Here is a 15,790-nt window from a genome sequence, read left to right on the forward strand (position 1 = left end):
TGTATGAAATGAGGAAGGGTGTTGTCTGACACCATGAGCAACAATTGCTCTCCAGTTTATGTGTGATTGCATTTACTTCTGCTTAACTACAGTGTGTGTGTGTGTGTGTGTGTTATGAGCATGTGTGTGTGTTGTATCAGGGCTGTGTAAGGCAACAGGGAAGTGTGGTAGCTCTCTATGAAGTGGCATGTGGCTGTGGTGTCATCGGCTGTGGCGAGCGCTGGCACAGACAACAGGCCACCTCGGAGATTTAACGACACACACACACACACACACACACACACACACAGGCCAAAGTTACAAGCCTTTGAGGACGGGGGTCGAGGATGCTTCTGTTCCTGTCGATAAGACTCTGTTTCCTGTTGCACAGGTCAGCCCGGGACCGTGGACGTGTGCATTCTGTGCAGCGACAACAACTCTGAAGACTGTTTGTTCTCCGAGTGCTGGACGAAGTCTATGCAGCAGTGAATGTGTATTAACGGCGTATTTTCCACTAGCAATGATACCTGCTCTGACTAGTTTCCAAGCGAGCTGAGCCGATACTAAAATGTGACCTCAACAGACTGCCGTCCCCAGAGAGTGTCGTCACAGTGGGGGGCAGGAAACAACAAGGAAAATAATAAGGTAAAGAATAATAAAGGGGTTACGCTGTATGTAAGATGTTTAAAACAGGTACAGGTGCAAAGCAAATAAAAATCTATTGCCCTCCAAAGACTCAAGGTTGCCAGGTATTTCGAGGCACCGATCCTATGAAGCAAAATATGGATCTAATGGGCGCTTTTTCGCGATACAGTTCTAGCACGACTCGGCACGGCTCGACTCTACTCTTTTATTTTAGCTCTTCCATCAGTGATAGTACCTGGTACCTGGTCCTTTTTGTAGTGCCGGCTCTGACGAGTTTCCAAGCGAGCTGAGTCGATACTAAAATGTGACGTTGACAGATTGCCGGCCGCTGATTGGTCAGAGAGTGTCGTCACTGGAAGAGACATGAGTGCGACGCCCGACACAGGAATCAAACCGAACGATGCTGAACTTTAGATCGGTTAAAAAGACTTAAAAATCCTAAAAACAGGGGTTAAACTCAGAGGAGTCTGGTGTATTTAGCGTCAGCACTGCTGAAATCGGACGATCGTGAGCCGACTCACAACCCGTTTAGCTGTATTTCAGTTCAGTGACTGGAACAGGTTTGACAAGAGAGTGAAAAATCAATTTTCTCAAAATTGTACTATATGGCTACTTGTGTTTGTGGTTGTTAGACTTTATAATTACAGTTTAATCACAGAATGACACAAAAGCCCTTGTTAGCGTGCGTTGAGGTATAATCTGAGTCATATTACAGCACGGCCCTTTATTGGTTATTTTAAGGGACGCGTCCATTATGAAAGTATTTCATAATTATGTGTTTCCCTCCAGCTGAGAGTCAGCAGATACTCAGCTGATAAAGTCTGATGATGATTTAACCCTAGACATGAACACACATGGAAGACACTTCACTTTATACTTACAAAAACTCCTTTATATTAGATTTAAAAAAGGGAAACAAATAAGTATGAATAGGTTATTCACACACTATTAAAAATCTACATTCGTGTGACAGCGCCCCCTGCTTTATGCCTCCACAAGACCATTTATTGCTTCAAATGGTGTCAATGACTCAATTAACATGTTGTAGAGACATCACACTGTGTGTGTGCGCGCGTGTGTGTGTGTGGGAGCCTCTGACGCGCGCTCTGGTATTTGATCCGCGGCCCCGCCCCTTCCCCTCATCCTCCGCGCTGCGCTGCTCCGCACACCCGGCGCACCAGCGGCGCAGTCCGGCTGCTCCTGCGGCTTCCTCGCACCCAAAACCCCCCCACAACCTCAGCCTTTATTGCGGCGTTTTCCCACTGGAAAGAGAATTAATTTTGGAGATTTTCAACGAGAATCACTTTCCTGTGGTGAGTTTATTTTCACTTTTTTGACACCTTTGAAAAAGAAAGAAAGAAAGAAAGAAAGGCGCACAATAACTGTGAGTTTTATTGTCTATAATGTTCATGTAGAAACTGATTTATCGCCGATAAAATCCCTTTAATAGTTTTTATAATATGTCTGTAAGTGTTTTCTTTGATTACCTGTTGCTATAATTTCAAGAAGTGGTTCATTATTACTTTTTTCTTCTATTTTTCCTATTGAAAAGTAGTTGAATTTATCATCATCATCCTTCATTTGAAAACAGTGTAAGGTCACTCTTTGCAACATTACATAATAAAATACATAGAGATTATGTTTAAAAACTGGGAACAAAAGCAGAAAATGCAGATGATAATAGTTGGAGAAATAAAGCAAACAACATTAAATTTGGTCTCAGATAAGGTCACGGCATTTTTAGACATGTTTCACCGTTTGTTTAGTTTATTTAAACCAGGCTGTTATCATCAGACAAGACTGTGTTATATTACCATTAAGAGTCTTTTCCCAGATCCCAGACATGTAACTCAATCTGCTCTGCAACATATTTATATTCAGCAGTATATCATTACTATTTCACCACCACTGCAACTCTGGTCAGAATAAGCTCTGGCAGCACTTTCATATATATATATATATATATATATATATATATATATTTTTTAAATCTATCACGCTGCCTTGTAATTATACAGCAGCTACATGCCTAACAACATCATGTTTCAATTTCCATACAAGTCACACTGACACGACCACGACATGACAGGGTGAAGTTGAAGTTGGTGGCTCCTCAAGTGTTTTAATTATGGACACAAACAGACAGTTAGGGGGGCAGCGACCTTTTGACCCATGCAACCTGTTAGTGAGCCACAAGGGAGGGAGAGAATACCACCAACATGCACACTCACACACTGAAGTTGACCAAGGATTTTTTAATGTGGGTGAAACCACTAAAAAAAAAGGAAATCAACACCATTCTCTCTGTCAGTGCTTTGTCCTGCACTCCCCCTTTCTGTCACCCCGGCATCAGCCGTGTTTGAAATGTGATGTCACAATGTACAAAATATCAAAGTGGTGAGCTACGTTAAGAGATGCCCCATCCACGTTCAATACATAGACTTTATGCACTTTGTTCTTCTGGCTCGGCTAGTAGGGGGTCCAGTCAAGTGAAAGAGCTTAAAATGATATCACGATATTTCATCGGGACATCGCAACGATAGATATTTCACAATAAAGATGTATAAATATGTATTTATAATGCAAAAAAACCCACCATTATAAGCTGATTTTAATGAAATGGACTGGAGGGCCACATATGGCCCATGAGCCACAAGTTTGAGACCTCGGTACGACAGGATAATTTGGCCATATAATCTGTTCAACTCAGCCTAGGAAAGGACCAGATTGGCACAGAAATATGGTGTGGGGCAGATTTAAAGCAAATTCTAACAAAATTCTTATATTATTATTATATAGCAGTCAAGAAAAATTACAATTAGATATTTGAACCTGTTGTTCAGCCCTGATATATAAAAATAGAGGTCTTAAATATAAACATATAGTGGCTATAACAATCTGGTATCATATTTACTTTCTTCACGTATGATGTCAACAACTTGGCAAGTGTGATCAGGTTTTGCTGACTTCCTCAGTTCTGACCTGAAATTTTCCCAGTCAGAAAATCCCTTTTCCCCCTTTTATCCAACACCACATGAATGCACTGTGAGTTTCACATTTGCATGAAGGCACTTGCTTTCCATTCTTTTACCATGAATCCTTGCATCAATCAATTAGACAAAAGCACAGATGTATGACATAACATGTCTGGGTTTCATATCGTATACTTTCAGGCAAAATGGGGAAAGTCAACTATATGAAAACTATATGAAAACTTCTGTTATTTCACAGATTTGGCAGTTTGTCAAGTTTGCTCATTTTTCACCTTCACTGCCAAAGGTCACACCGTCGACCTTGCCGCTGGCTACATGAGCTGCTGGTTGTTCTGGTTGTTGACCAGAAAATTGATCAGTCGTGTTTGTCATAACACTCTGTTGTTGCTTTTACTGGGGCTTCGATCGTGATCCGGTTAATTAAATGAGTTGCAGCCATTTGGTGATGACAGGCTGTGATGGAGCACTTTTCCCAGACTCATCATGTGTGGCCAAAAAAAAAAAAAAAAAAAAAAATGCCAAGGAACCCTATGGTGTGAAAACAAATACAGCATTTGGATCCAGAGTTCACACCTCTGTAACTGACAACCTTTCCTGGTTGGTTGCGTCAATGACACCCAAAGGTCACCAAGGGTCTCTCCCAGAGGAATGTATAACTTAGGTTTGAAAAAGAAAGAAAGAGAGAAATACAGCAGACAAACCACAGTACATGTCTGGTCTCATTTACTGAATCATGTGTTTTCAAACATACTGTATCATTAGTGTAAATCACGGGAGGGAGGGAGGGGGGGTGAGTACAGGAAACATGTTACAGGCATGTGTTAATCATCTGGTGCTGGCAGAGTCAAGTGTACATTATATACAGAACATGGAAATATCAAAGAAGGATGCAGTGTTTCTCCAGTGAGGAAGGAAGAGGAACAATTGGTTTTTAAGTGATGTGTGAATTGAGTCAGTATAAATCTATTATAAAATTATATTATATATATATATATATATATATGTATATGTAAATATATATATATATATATACATATATAAGTACATTATATAAAAATATTGCGTGAGTAGTTAAGATATCAATTTGGTGACGTATTGTCGTCCTTCCTCGTGCAATACAATAATCAATACACCAGGGCAAATACTGATATATTAATTAATGAATTAAAACGCTCTAATGTAAACAGTCACTGCCAGTTTCACTCATCGGTCGTCACTACTTCATGTCAAATTCATGTCAAATTCGGACTAACACGACCAGATAATGCAATTGGGAGATTAATTTCTACTGCGTGTCACATGTTCAGTCGGTATTAACAAAAAACATCGTGCGCACACACACACACACACACACACATAACAAAATCATGCCAGTTTCTGTGACATCACAAATCCCTGGAATCTCCTCCCTGAAATTGTTCGTCTAGTAAAACGTTGAAAATCGCTCACAAAATGCGTTGTGTCTGTGTTCTCCCACATTTTTAAAATAAAGTCAAGTTTTTAAAATCTAGTCTAGTGTGGGCCAGTCTACTGAAAACATCAGAAGTCACCAGTAAACCATATTTAACTATCTTGTGCTAGCTTTATTCCCTAGCTAGCTACACCCGACAAAACCTGGTAGCGAGAGCTGTTAAACATTTGTCACTGCCCTCTGGTGGACAAATAAAAAAGTGACACTGTCTTCAATATGGCCACACGGTGGTGTAGTGGTTAGCACTCTCGCCTTGCAGCGAGAAGACCCGGGTTCGAGCCCCGGTTGGAACAAGGGCCTTTCTGCATGGAGTTTGCATGTTCTCCCCGTGTGTGCGTGGGTTTTCTCCGGGTACTCCGGCTTCCTCCCACAGTCCAAAAACATGCAATGTGGGGATAGGTAAATTGGACACTCCAAATTGACCATAGGAGTGAGTGTGAGAGTGAATGGTTGTTTGTCTCTATCTGTGTGTGTGGCCCTGCGATGGACTGGCGAACTGTCCAGGGTGTACCCCGCCTATCGCCCGATGTAGCTGAGATTGGCACAGCACCCCCCGCGACCCTCTGGCAGAGGATAAAGCGGTAGATGATGACTGACTGACTGACTGTCTTCAATATTTACATAGCATTTAGCACGACAACATATCGGTACTTATAGGCTTTTATCAGCAAAGGCAACGTCTGTCTGCGTCAAGTGGCGCATTAGCTAATGTGCAAGATGGGATGGTGGGAGCAAGAAGAAGAAGAAGAAGCGAAGATTGTGTGAAAAGAGAGACAACAAAGAGCATAAATTGTGACTGTCAGGAAGCAGAGGGCCTCGGAGAACATGAAAATGAAGCATGAAAATGTTTTCTCGGATAAGAAGGAAGTGTAGCCGTGTTTTGCTTGGATTCAGACCTGAGCGTGGACAGTGAAAATAGGAATGTAATTGAAAATCAAAGGTCGGGGCTAAAAAAAGAGAGAGAAAAAAGTGGCCTTATCTTGTATGTTTGTTCACCTGGTTAGTGGGGTTAGTGAGTGAAGGTCATGAGAGGAGGGAGGGAGTGAGGGAAGGAGAGAAGGAGCCATGATAAAACACAAAGTCCAGGCAAACTGTAGCCGAGTAAACAATGTTGAGTTAAAGTCATCAGAAGTGGAGCAAATGTGTGTGTGTGGCCTCAAACAGCTGTTGTAGTCAAGCTGTTTCAGTCTTCCTAAGTCATTCAAGACCCTCAAAGAGAAACAAAGGAAAGACATGAAAGAGAAAGAAGAGAGCAAATGGGGGAAAAAAGAGGGAAGGAGAAGGAGAAAATGAAAGAGGAGCAATCGGGAAAGACACAAACAAATCATAAATCTCTAGTGATGGAAAGTAAAGAGAGAACAGGAATAGAGCAGAAGAATAGAAAGGAAAAGGAGACAGGACGTGAGAAATGAGAGAGAAAAGGAAGATGGAGACCCAAACGTGGTTTCAATCAGCGGTGAGGTTGTGGAGCCGAGCGCTTGATGCTCGTGATCGAAAGAAAGACTCCAGCGACAGATGCACCGCGTCAGGAATGTGTTCCTACACACAACAACAACAATAACAGCAGCAGCGACGACAGGCAACACACACGGCTCCTATTTAACTGTGGTTACCCTTTGAGTTATTTTCAGCAAAGCCACCTCAAGAAAAATACTGTAAACAGTGACACGGAAATATTTTGTTGAGCTTGTCTGTGATGTGTGAATCCACCAAAAAATCCCCCAGAAGGGTAACTTTCCCAAAGACAGCTATTTTGGAACTGAACATCAAAACGGAAGGAAACAGTGCCCGTAATTATGACACATTTAAAAACAGAAAGAGAATAAATCTTGCTGTTTCTCGATTAGAAACTGTGCACTGAGGTCATCAGACCATCTTTATGACTATATGCTAAATGTGCCATGTTCCTCCTTCGCTCTCCTCAAACTTAATTTATATTTTTGTGTCCTCTCTCCGACAGCAATCAGAACCAGAGAACCAGCTGACCGGAGTTGTAGCAGCCCACGCTGTGCCCTGAAACAGGTGCCCTACTGGGGGGTAAACTGGAGGAGATGAAGGATTAGAGGATAATCCAGGGTACGTCTTGAATTGCCCCCGTTGAGAGGATCAGCCTGCTTTTAAACTTGTAAAGACTAAAACTATTGGAGGGTTTTGTTTGTCTTTGTGGGCCAGTTAATCTGACACCAAGTGTATTTGTGTAACCCTGAAAACAAGCCAAAAAGACAAAAGTGCAAGGAAGAACAGCCACAGAAAAGATAAGGAAGAAAGAGTGATCAGCTAAAGCAGTGTTTCTCAATCCTGGTTGGTCCTCGCAGACCCCTAATCTAGACGTTAACTTGCTCTGAAACACCTCATTCAAATGGTCAGCTCAAAGCAATAATTCGAATGTGGTGTGTTGGAGCAGGGAAACGTCTAAAACGATTGAGAAATCACTGGCCTAAACGGTCCAAATACATAAGTGACCCCCCTCTGAGCTGTGGTCAATGGTCTTTAACAGGATTAGAGAGAGCAGGAAAAACCCCAGAGCTCTCTGTGAGCACACACACAGTCACATATTTAATGAGGCCCATGTGTATTCCTGTAATACGGTCAGTTATTAATTAGACTGAGGTTTGTTTTGTTCAACCTTGATATGGCAAGACCAAAGACTGAGTGTAAAAAGTGCTACTCAGGCTTCTGGTTTGCTGGATGAGGACTCTGTTTGAATAGACAAACAAACATGGGGGGTAAAAATGAAACGTCTTTGCGCTTGATTTACAACGTCAGCAAACATTTTACTGCGTCTGTTTGTGCGCCGTGGCAAGTTAGGTTCCCGGGGACTTCAATTTTGTCATCTGTCCATAATTCTGTGCTGACCGTATGAGTCAACTGCGAAGGATTCCTGTTCAGCAAATTTGACAAAAAGCTTCCAAACCGGAGTCCAGATTCTTATAGAAAACGTCCCTACTGGTTGCCACTTGGCCAAGACAACCTTTTTCCCTTTAGACAATAGGTGTAACCCGGTTGGGTCTCACACTCAAGACATCGTAGAACATACCTGGCAGAAATAAGGAAGCTACAGCACAAAATACAAGACATAACAAGGAAACATACAACTGAAAACAAAGTTTCCACATGTCTGTCAGGTAGAATGAGGAACAGCAAATTACAAAATAATAATTGCCATTGTTAAATTGGTCTTTTGGAGAATAGGTGGCCAGCAGATTCCGTACAGTTCATGGGAACATGCACACAGTCCCTACAGACTCACACTGTTTCACATTTGACATCACACCTTGGTACACTGGTCCCTGGTGTGCCTCTGTGAACCACGATATGACCGTGCTCAGCGCTGGTATGTGGCATGTTTCCTCCCTCGCTCCGCTCCCAGATGCCCCTCTTAAAAACACCCAGCCAGGAGAAGTGGAGCGCAGGGGCCTGGGACTGCGGTCAGCAGCAAATTAGAAGGGGCTGCCTTGGACCTGATGCAATCTCCATGTCCTGAACCATAGCAGGTCATTAATGAAGCCAGACGGGGCCTTGCATGCGTGGGAAGTCCGCCTACATGTACTTGCTGCTGCAGTGGAAAGCTTTTAAAGAGAACCAGAGGTCCTTTTTCTACGAGCTGCTTTATACTATCAAAATATTTGAAAATTGGATATCCATTACTCAGCTGGCAAAGAGCAACACCTGAAAAAACCCTGTCTGCCTTCATTACACACTTACGGAGGTATGAAGTTCCTAAATCGACAAAAGGCTGTAATAGATTGTCCAGTCAGTCACTAAAATAACACAATATATAAATTAAAACGGCAGTAAATTAATTGTAAAAAGCCAAATGAAAATTCAAGCTGCATTGTCCGGGCCCTCGCAGCTGCTTTGCTGCCAGCAAATGGTGCTATGCCCTTGAATTTTTGAGATGATTTCTGGCTGGGTCTCTTGGTCGAAAGTCTCCAAAGGTTGTTGTATGGCCACGCCCTTTTGAATCTGTGGAACCTTTTGATAACTTTTGTTGTTGTTTGATCTGTTTAGTACAAGTTGACACGTTGTTTCAGACGAGTTTGTTCATTTATGAAGCATGCAAGTTGCCAAAATGAACGCCAAATTCAAAATGGCCAACTTCCTGTTGAGCTGAGCCCATGGTCCCAATAGACTTTTTTGTTCGTCCAGGTATGTCACATGTTTCCACCAAGTTTCGTGAAATTTCGTGCAACTTAGTTTCGGCTTTGTCCTACCAGGTTTCACCTTTGGAGTTTCTGATGTGAGTGCCGATTTTCGTCCGTTTTCACCACGTTTAGTGCCTCAAAAACGCAATTGTTGTGGAGGAAAATAAACTAATTCCAGGAATTCCAATAGGTCCTCACTCCACTGTGGGATTTATTCATTGTTTTAAATTAAAATGACTGACCTAATGGACGATCATATGGAGGAAGAAGTTGGGGCACAAAAACATCGATGATTTTCATTCGCTAGCAAACTTTGTTGCTATTCCCTGAAATGATTTCAGCAACTGTTACAAGTCATAGATCCATAATGTGTGAATGCCAATGTTGGGAAAGCCAATCAGACAGAAGTAGTGGAAAGAAAGAACTGTATACACACATATAAAGTAGTACTAAATATGAAAAAACAGTCATTTTAGTCTGGAAACAACAATGTAATTAAGTTTTTCACCACTATAGATGAAGGAAAATATTTTACTCCGTATCACCAACTGATTGGAAGTTAAAGTAAACTCTTCATTATGATTACTGATTCATATGATTTTAATTCCAGCCATTTACTTGTCAGTGTTGTGTCTCAACAGTGCTTCTCACAAACAGGACGTTATCTCTTCCTATCTCACGGAGCATACTTTCCCTGTTTATAAACAGAGCCACTGCTGCTGTATGAGAAAACGCTCCTCTGCTTTGAAAGTGTGATAACTCATTTCAGTGAAATGTCAAATGAACTTCCTGTGACCTGTATGCCAGACAAATGGACGCAGGAATCCCCCCCCCCACGAAAGTCCACCTTATTCCAGGGAGCAGACTTTGGGTTGTTTCACAGAAGAGTGACCCAGGTCTAAATTTAGAAGGTTCCAGATCAGTGGACGTTTGGAACGCGGAATCTTTAAAACCTGAGGAACGCCCACTGTCCAAAATGCTGTGGGGTTACTTTGCCCGAGTTCAGAGCAGGAAAGCACTGAATCTCAACTTTCACAGAATAAACTGTAAATGTCAAGCTTTTCTCCCAACATCCTTCAAAATCAAATACATCCCTGTCTGGATTTTTAAAGATAGATGTTTTTTTTCCCTCCCTGTTTTTATTCTCAATAGATGGTTCCATGGAGCAAACCGCACAACCATTTGCAGCTGGACCTATTTCTGAGCTGATGTCGACAAAGCCAAAGCCCAGAGCGAGCCAGGCGACCTGACCACACTCCAACTGGCTCGACTGCCTCCAGGAACACAACTGCACAGTGTTCTCCTCAATTTATGTCTGTTTAATTCAGCCAGCAACAAAGAGTGGGACAGAGTTTGGCCTGCAAATGATAAACAGAGATAATATTTGAGAGAACGACTTGGTGCTGCAGGCTTGGAGTTCAACTTTTCAGCTTTAGTGATTACATGGTTTTTCAAGATCTTGGAATAACTTTGGAGGGGTAGTTTCCCGGTCTGTTCTTTGGAGCCCTGAACTGATTTTTGCATAAAACTGAGACAAAAAAAGGTCATCTTAGTCCAGTTCACTCTTTCGGTCAGATTGAAGACATTGTTTCAGGTTCATAAAGCCGTTTACCTCTTGAGACCATGAATCTTCAGGAAAAGTTTTCCGGCCTCAAAGGTCTGGTCACACACTCCCACAGCAAGCGGCGCTTCAAAAGTGACCTCACAGTGGAGATGATCAGCCCCCCCTTGGGGGACTTCCGCCACACCATGCACGTGGGCCGCGGCGGCGATGTCTTCGGGGACACGTCCTTCCTCAGTAACCACGGCGGGACGGCCAACGGGAACAACAGGGACACAGAATCTATCACGTCCCCCGACAACAAGATCGGAGCGTTCTTCTCCAGGACGCTGCGGCAAATCAGGAGGGGCTCGGACAACCATCCCAGAGGAGGACCCAAGGATCTGTCCCCGCCGCCTCCTCCCGTTTCTCCCATCATCAAGAATGCCATCTCCCTTCCCAGGTTAGACGTGGATATGTCCAATGGGAGCCCTACTGCCAAGGTGCTTTTCCCCAGCTCGCGTAGTACACCAGAGGAGAAGAAAAGCTCTTACGGTGAGTACGGTCATATCTGTTTCTTAAAGATGTGGAATATCCAAACCACCATCCAACCCCCAAAATTTAACAAATCAGCTTATAATATCAGCCATTCTGAAAAGTATAGCTAGTGTCTTTTTTTGACATCCTTAAGCAGTTTTTGGGACTTGTTTGGGTGATTCACTGTAGCCAATTCTCACAAAACTGTCACTCACAAAGCCAGAATTGGCTGCCATGAAACCCATCCGTCATTTCTATCCAGTGATCATGGAGACAGATTTGGCCCAGATTGTCCTTCTGAATCACCTTGGTTCAGCAGCTCTATCAGCGATAACACGGAGCGATCCAGACAGAAGTGGCAACACGCTGTCTGAGAGGCTGTTTGAATGACCCACATTAACACCACACTCATCGCTCATGCAGTCTCACCTCCCCTGTCTGTGTTTGTGTGTATGTGGGTGGGTGTTTGGGTGGTGACGTGTGTGTGTTCTAGGCTTTTGGGGACTTGTTGCAGACTTAATCTTCAGTGTGAGCAGTTAGGGCAAAGGTTAAGGTCAAGTCGGAGTACTTAATATTGTTTGAGTTGAGGCAAGGTCTAAGCAAAATCAACATGTGTGTGTTTGAAAGTGGGTGGGTTGAATGTAAATACACCAAGCAGGAAAGTTGATATGTTGAACTTTGTCCTTAACTTAACAGCCAATCAAGCCGTTTTTCATAACAGATCTGCAAAGGTTCACACTTTAAAGGCTGTTTTGATCAATTCCTACATGCATAATCTCTGATTAAAGAGTGTTAATCTGTAAAATCATACTCTGTTTGCTTTGGTTGGAGTGAAAAACCTCCAGACTCTTGGCTCGTACGGCTGGAGTTCAGAAGTGCTGCACTAATTTAACCGTTTTGGGTCATGAATGCAGTGTGTGTGTGACTTTGTTAAGTGATCTGGCAGAGTTGGACGGTAGTGATTCACTGCATGGAGGGCACATCAACTCAGCAACCTCACACAGGATGTGCTCAGATGGGTTCACACTGCCCCCTGTTGGAATGAATGCTAAATTATGCCAAGGGTGAAGAAGTCAGATTAAGTATATTGCCTGGAACATCTTAAAAAAATGTTAATAAAAATCCATATAGCTAGACAACTCAATTCATTTTATAAAAAGGGTTTTGGATTCAAATAATAATCAAAAAAGTACTTGCTTACTTTTAGTCAAGTTTTTTCATTTATTCAGTTGTAAAACTCACTTCAATTTAAGGAAGCCATCACAAAAAGTTATATTTCCAAATGAATTTGGTTTAGATCCAATCTGTGGGATTAATCGCTCTGTTTATGCTCCCAAAAAGCAGTAGAGTGATTCTGGGAAGTATGCTTGGTTGCCTTCTCACTGAGACCCCACCCCATAAAACCACAACTTGTCTTTTGTCATTTACATAAAAAAAAGTGATGGTTTGCAGATTCTGAACTCTGTGGACAGAGCCATGCTACTTGTTTCCTTCTGCTTGCAGTCTTTATGCTAAGCCAAGCTATGCTAAATGACGCTAACCATCATTAGCTGTCTCTACATACTGACATTACAGACATTAAAGCAGTATCATTATTCTTAGATAACATATTATATCTTATATAACCTAAGATATAATATGTAACATTTCTGCATTGAAATGCCAAAAAAAGTTAAGACTAATGTCATGTATTTTGCTGAGTAATGTGCTAACGTTAGCCAACATTCTCCAACCCTCAGCCAATAAACAACAGGCTAGCAGTGCCCGTCGTCTGTCGTAAAGTAAACATCTGGTGCTCTTCAGTCTGGGGATCCAGAACATCTTAGACAAGTTAAAATCATCTAAGGCGCTCAAGAATGTGATGACTTAAAAAGGCTTTAATATTTCATGTCTAATGAATCATAACAACAGTAAAAACCATCAAGGAAGGCCTTTTACTCCTGATATGATTCAATATCCATGAAATATTAAAGGCTTTTATTTACTTGAATCTATAGGTAATCCATATTTTTTATTCAAGATCATTTTGGTTGCCATCTTAATGACACTAGTCTGATTTTAGTCAGACAAAACAATAATTGGATTTTCTAAACGTCATGTAAACAGGTTAGTATGGCTAAAATCGAGCTAAAGTACCTGGATATTGCAATTTATAGTACGATAACTCCACTGCATGTATACGCTTAGTCGGACTGGATTTGGACTTGGTGTTCTGCCGATACACCAACATTTCCTCCCTGGTCTTTGACCCAGAAGTAGAAGGAGACGACGTATAAACTGCAGCGGCTTACGAAACATACAGAACCACTGCACGATCCATCTCCCTGTCCATCTCGCCGTTGTTTTTCTGTGACGTAAATGTCAACAGGAAACTAATTCAATATACAAAAGCTTATAGAGAAATATAGCGCCACCTACAGAGGCGGAGTCAGACGTACATGGTCAATAAATTCATTTTTCTCCTCCGCGTGTATACTCGGACTCGGCAAGTTGTCCGATTGCCTGTCTTAGTCGGACTGCAGCCTTAGCTCGAGTGTTACCCACGGCAAACCGAAACGTTTAAGAGCAAACGAGACAACAAAGCAACAATTCCCATGATCCCACACTGCTACCTGACCCCCAGGGGCAGACAGAATGTATTGATTAGGATCTCATGTACTGATACGCTTGTGTCTCTGTGCGCCTCAGGTCTGGAGTCTGGTTTCGTCACTCTGCCTCGTCTCTCCCGCTCTGAGCGGCAGCAGCCTTCCATCTCCCTCCCGACTTCCAACATCCACCGCGGCTCCCTGACCGACCCCACTGATGCCATCCTATCCAGCTGCTACACCGCGGTAGCCTCCGACTCCAAGCCCACCACCGCCTACTCCGACTCCCTCCCCTCTCTCACCTCTCTGGGTACCTTCACCTTTGACCTCGGCCCCTCCCTCATGAGCGAGGTGTTCGGCTTGATTGACGGCCACCCGGACGAGCACGGCCAAGCGTGGGAGATAGAAGAGGCAGGGTCGGCGTGTGGGCTGACCAACGAAGGCTCGGAGATGGACTCGGCCACCATCTTGTATGTGGACTCCCTGCTGAGGGAGGACTGCGGCGTCCAGAAGAGCCCGCACACGGACGACGTAGAGGAAGAGGAGACTGTGACAGAAGTGAACAGGGGCGGGCTTTCTGTTAAAGTGCCCGATGTGGTGATGGGGTCACCCGGACGAGGGAGGTTGGGAGTGGGGATGGAAATGGAGCGTTTCCAGAGCGCTACGGATGTGCTCGCGCGCCACTACGGCATCAGTGTCTTAAAGGGACAGAGCTCAGAGGTGATGACCGTCAGCCAGCCCAAGAAGAAATTGTCTTACAGTTACATGGACGATGAGGATGAAATCAAAGTCTGAGTTGAGAAAAAAAACATCCGACATATGATTTATCGATAATTCTACTCAAAATCTGTAAGCGATATTCATGTCAACGAGGCAGGCTCTGTTGACAGGGTGGTCTTTTGTACTTTTTATACAATTACGCTTCAAGGATGTGCAAGATGTACAGTTCAATGCAAACATGTGACTGAATGTATTTAAAAAGGGAGACTTTTTTTCCCCCTCCAGTGGTTGAAACAAAAAGGAAGCATGGACAAGTAAAGGATATACCAGATGATGCTGTGGCGGAAACTCCACCGCCGCTACTCAACGTAGACATTATAATGCCTGTCGTTCACTTTATACATATCTACACACTTCCTCGCTCACAAGAGGGCGGGGAAACGATTCTCACTGCAAATCTCTAACGAGATACCACAGCCTACTACAGACGTTTTTGCATTACACTACAACCTCTTGTCATTGTTTCGCTCAGGAACACGAGACAATATCAGGAAAGAGAATTGAACACGAGATCTGGAATCTCAGGAACAACCCCGGCCGATAAAGATAAAAACCAGAGAAACACAAACATCCCAGACGGAGAGGGAGTATGACAAGATTTGCTAGAAGCAACTAAATCCTACGTATGTGTATTTTAATGTTGCAGACCATCTATATAAATACATACTCTGCACCTTTTCTTTTGTAATGAATATGAAGTCTGACTCCTGTATTCCTTTTTATAGAAGATTCATCATTTAAATGCTCTCTTTTTTTTTTATACAACTGTACATGAAGATTTTTAACTGACCTATAAATGTACTTTTAACAGTATGAGCACCTGCAGCACATCGTCGTGCAATCCACATCCACGTGCTGCAGTCAATACCAATGATATACTACAGTATGATGCTATAAAGTGACAATAAAGATGATTTTAATTAAGGATCAATATCATTTTATTCACATGTGTTTTCACGGATGTCTTTTTTCATGATATACCATCTAAGAAAGAACTAAAATTGATTATTTTTTGATCAAATTTAACAGATTTGTTTATTGGGTTGTGTCCCAACTGGATGAATTTACATTTATTGGGAAAAACAGCAAGTGGTGAGCTTCTTCAGGGCACTGGA

At 42.7% G+C, this 15,790-nt stretch overlaps 1 protein-coding gene across 2 annotated transcripts; it reads left to right on the forward strand.

Moving 5' to 3' along the window:
* Nucleotides 1–1,788: 1,788 nt before the first annotated feature.
* On the forward strand, nucleotides 1,789–15,600 carry cdc42ep1a (CDC42 effector protein (Rho GTPase binding) 1a). 2 transcript variants are annotated; one of them, XM_058620607.1, is made up of 4 exons: nucleotides 1,789–1,937; nucleotides 7,049–7,164; nucleotides 10,386–11,328; nucleotides 13,999–15,600. In XM_058620607.1, exons 3-4 carry the CDS (start codon nucleotides 10,857–10,859, stop codon nucleotides 14,688–14,690), a joined length of 1,164 nt encoding a protein of 387 aa, XP_058476590.1. In that variant the 5' UTR covers nucleotides 1,789–1,937; nucleotides 7,049–7,164; nucleotides 10,386–10,856; the 3' UTR covers nucleotides 14,691–15,600. The 2 variants fall into 2 exon arrangements, with proteins under 2 accessions (XP_058476590.1, XP_058476591.1); XM_058620608.1 differs by lacking the exons at nucleotides 1,789–1,937; nucleotides 7,049–7,164 and adding an exon at nucleotides 10,072–10,279.
* Nucleotides 15,601–15,790: the final 190 nt, after the last annotated feature.

This window comes from Solea solea, chromosome 21 (genome assembly GCF_958295425.1).
Source record: "Solea solea chromosome 21, fSolSol10.1, whole genome shotgun sequence".
In the NCBI taxonomy this organism is placed as follows: Eukaryota; Metazoa; Chordata; class Actinopteri; order Pleuronectiformes; family Soleidae; genus Solea; species Solea solea.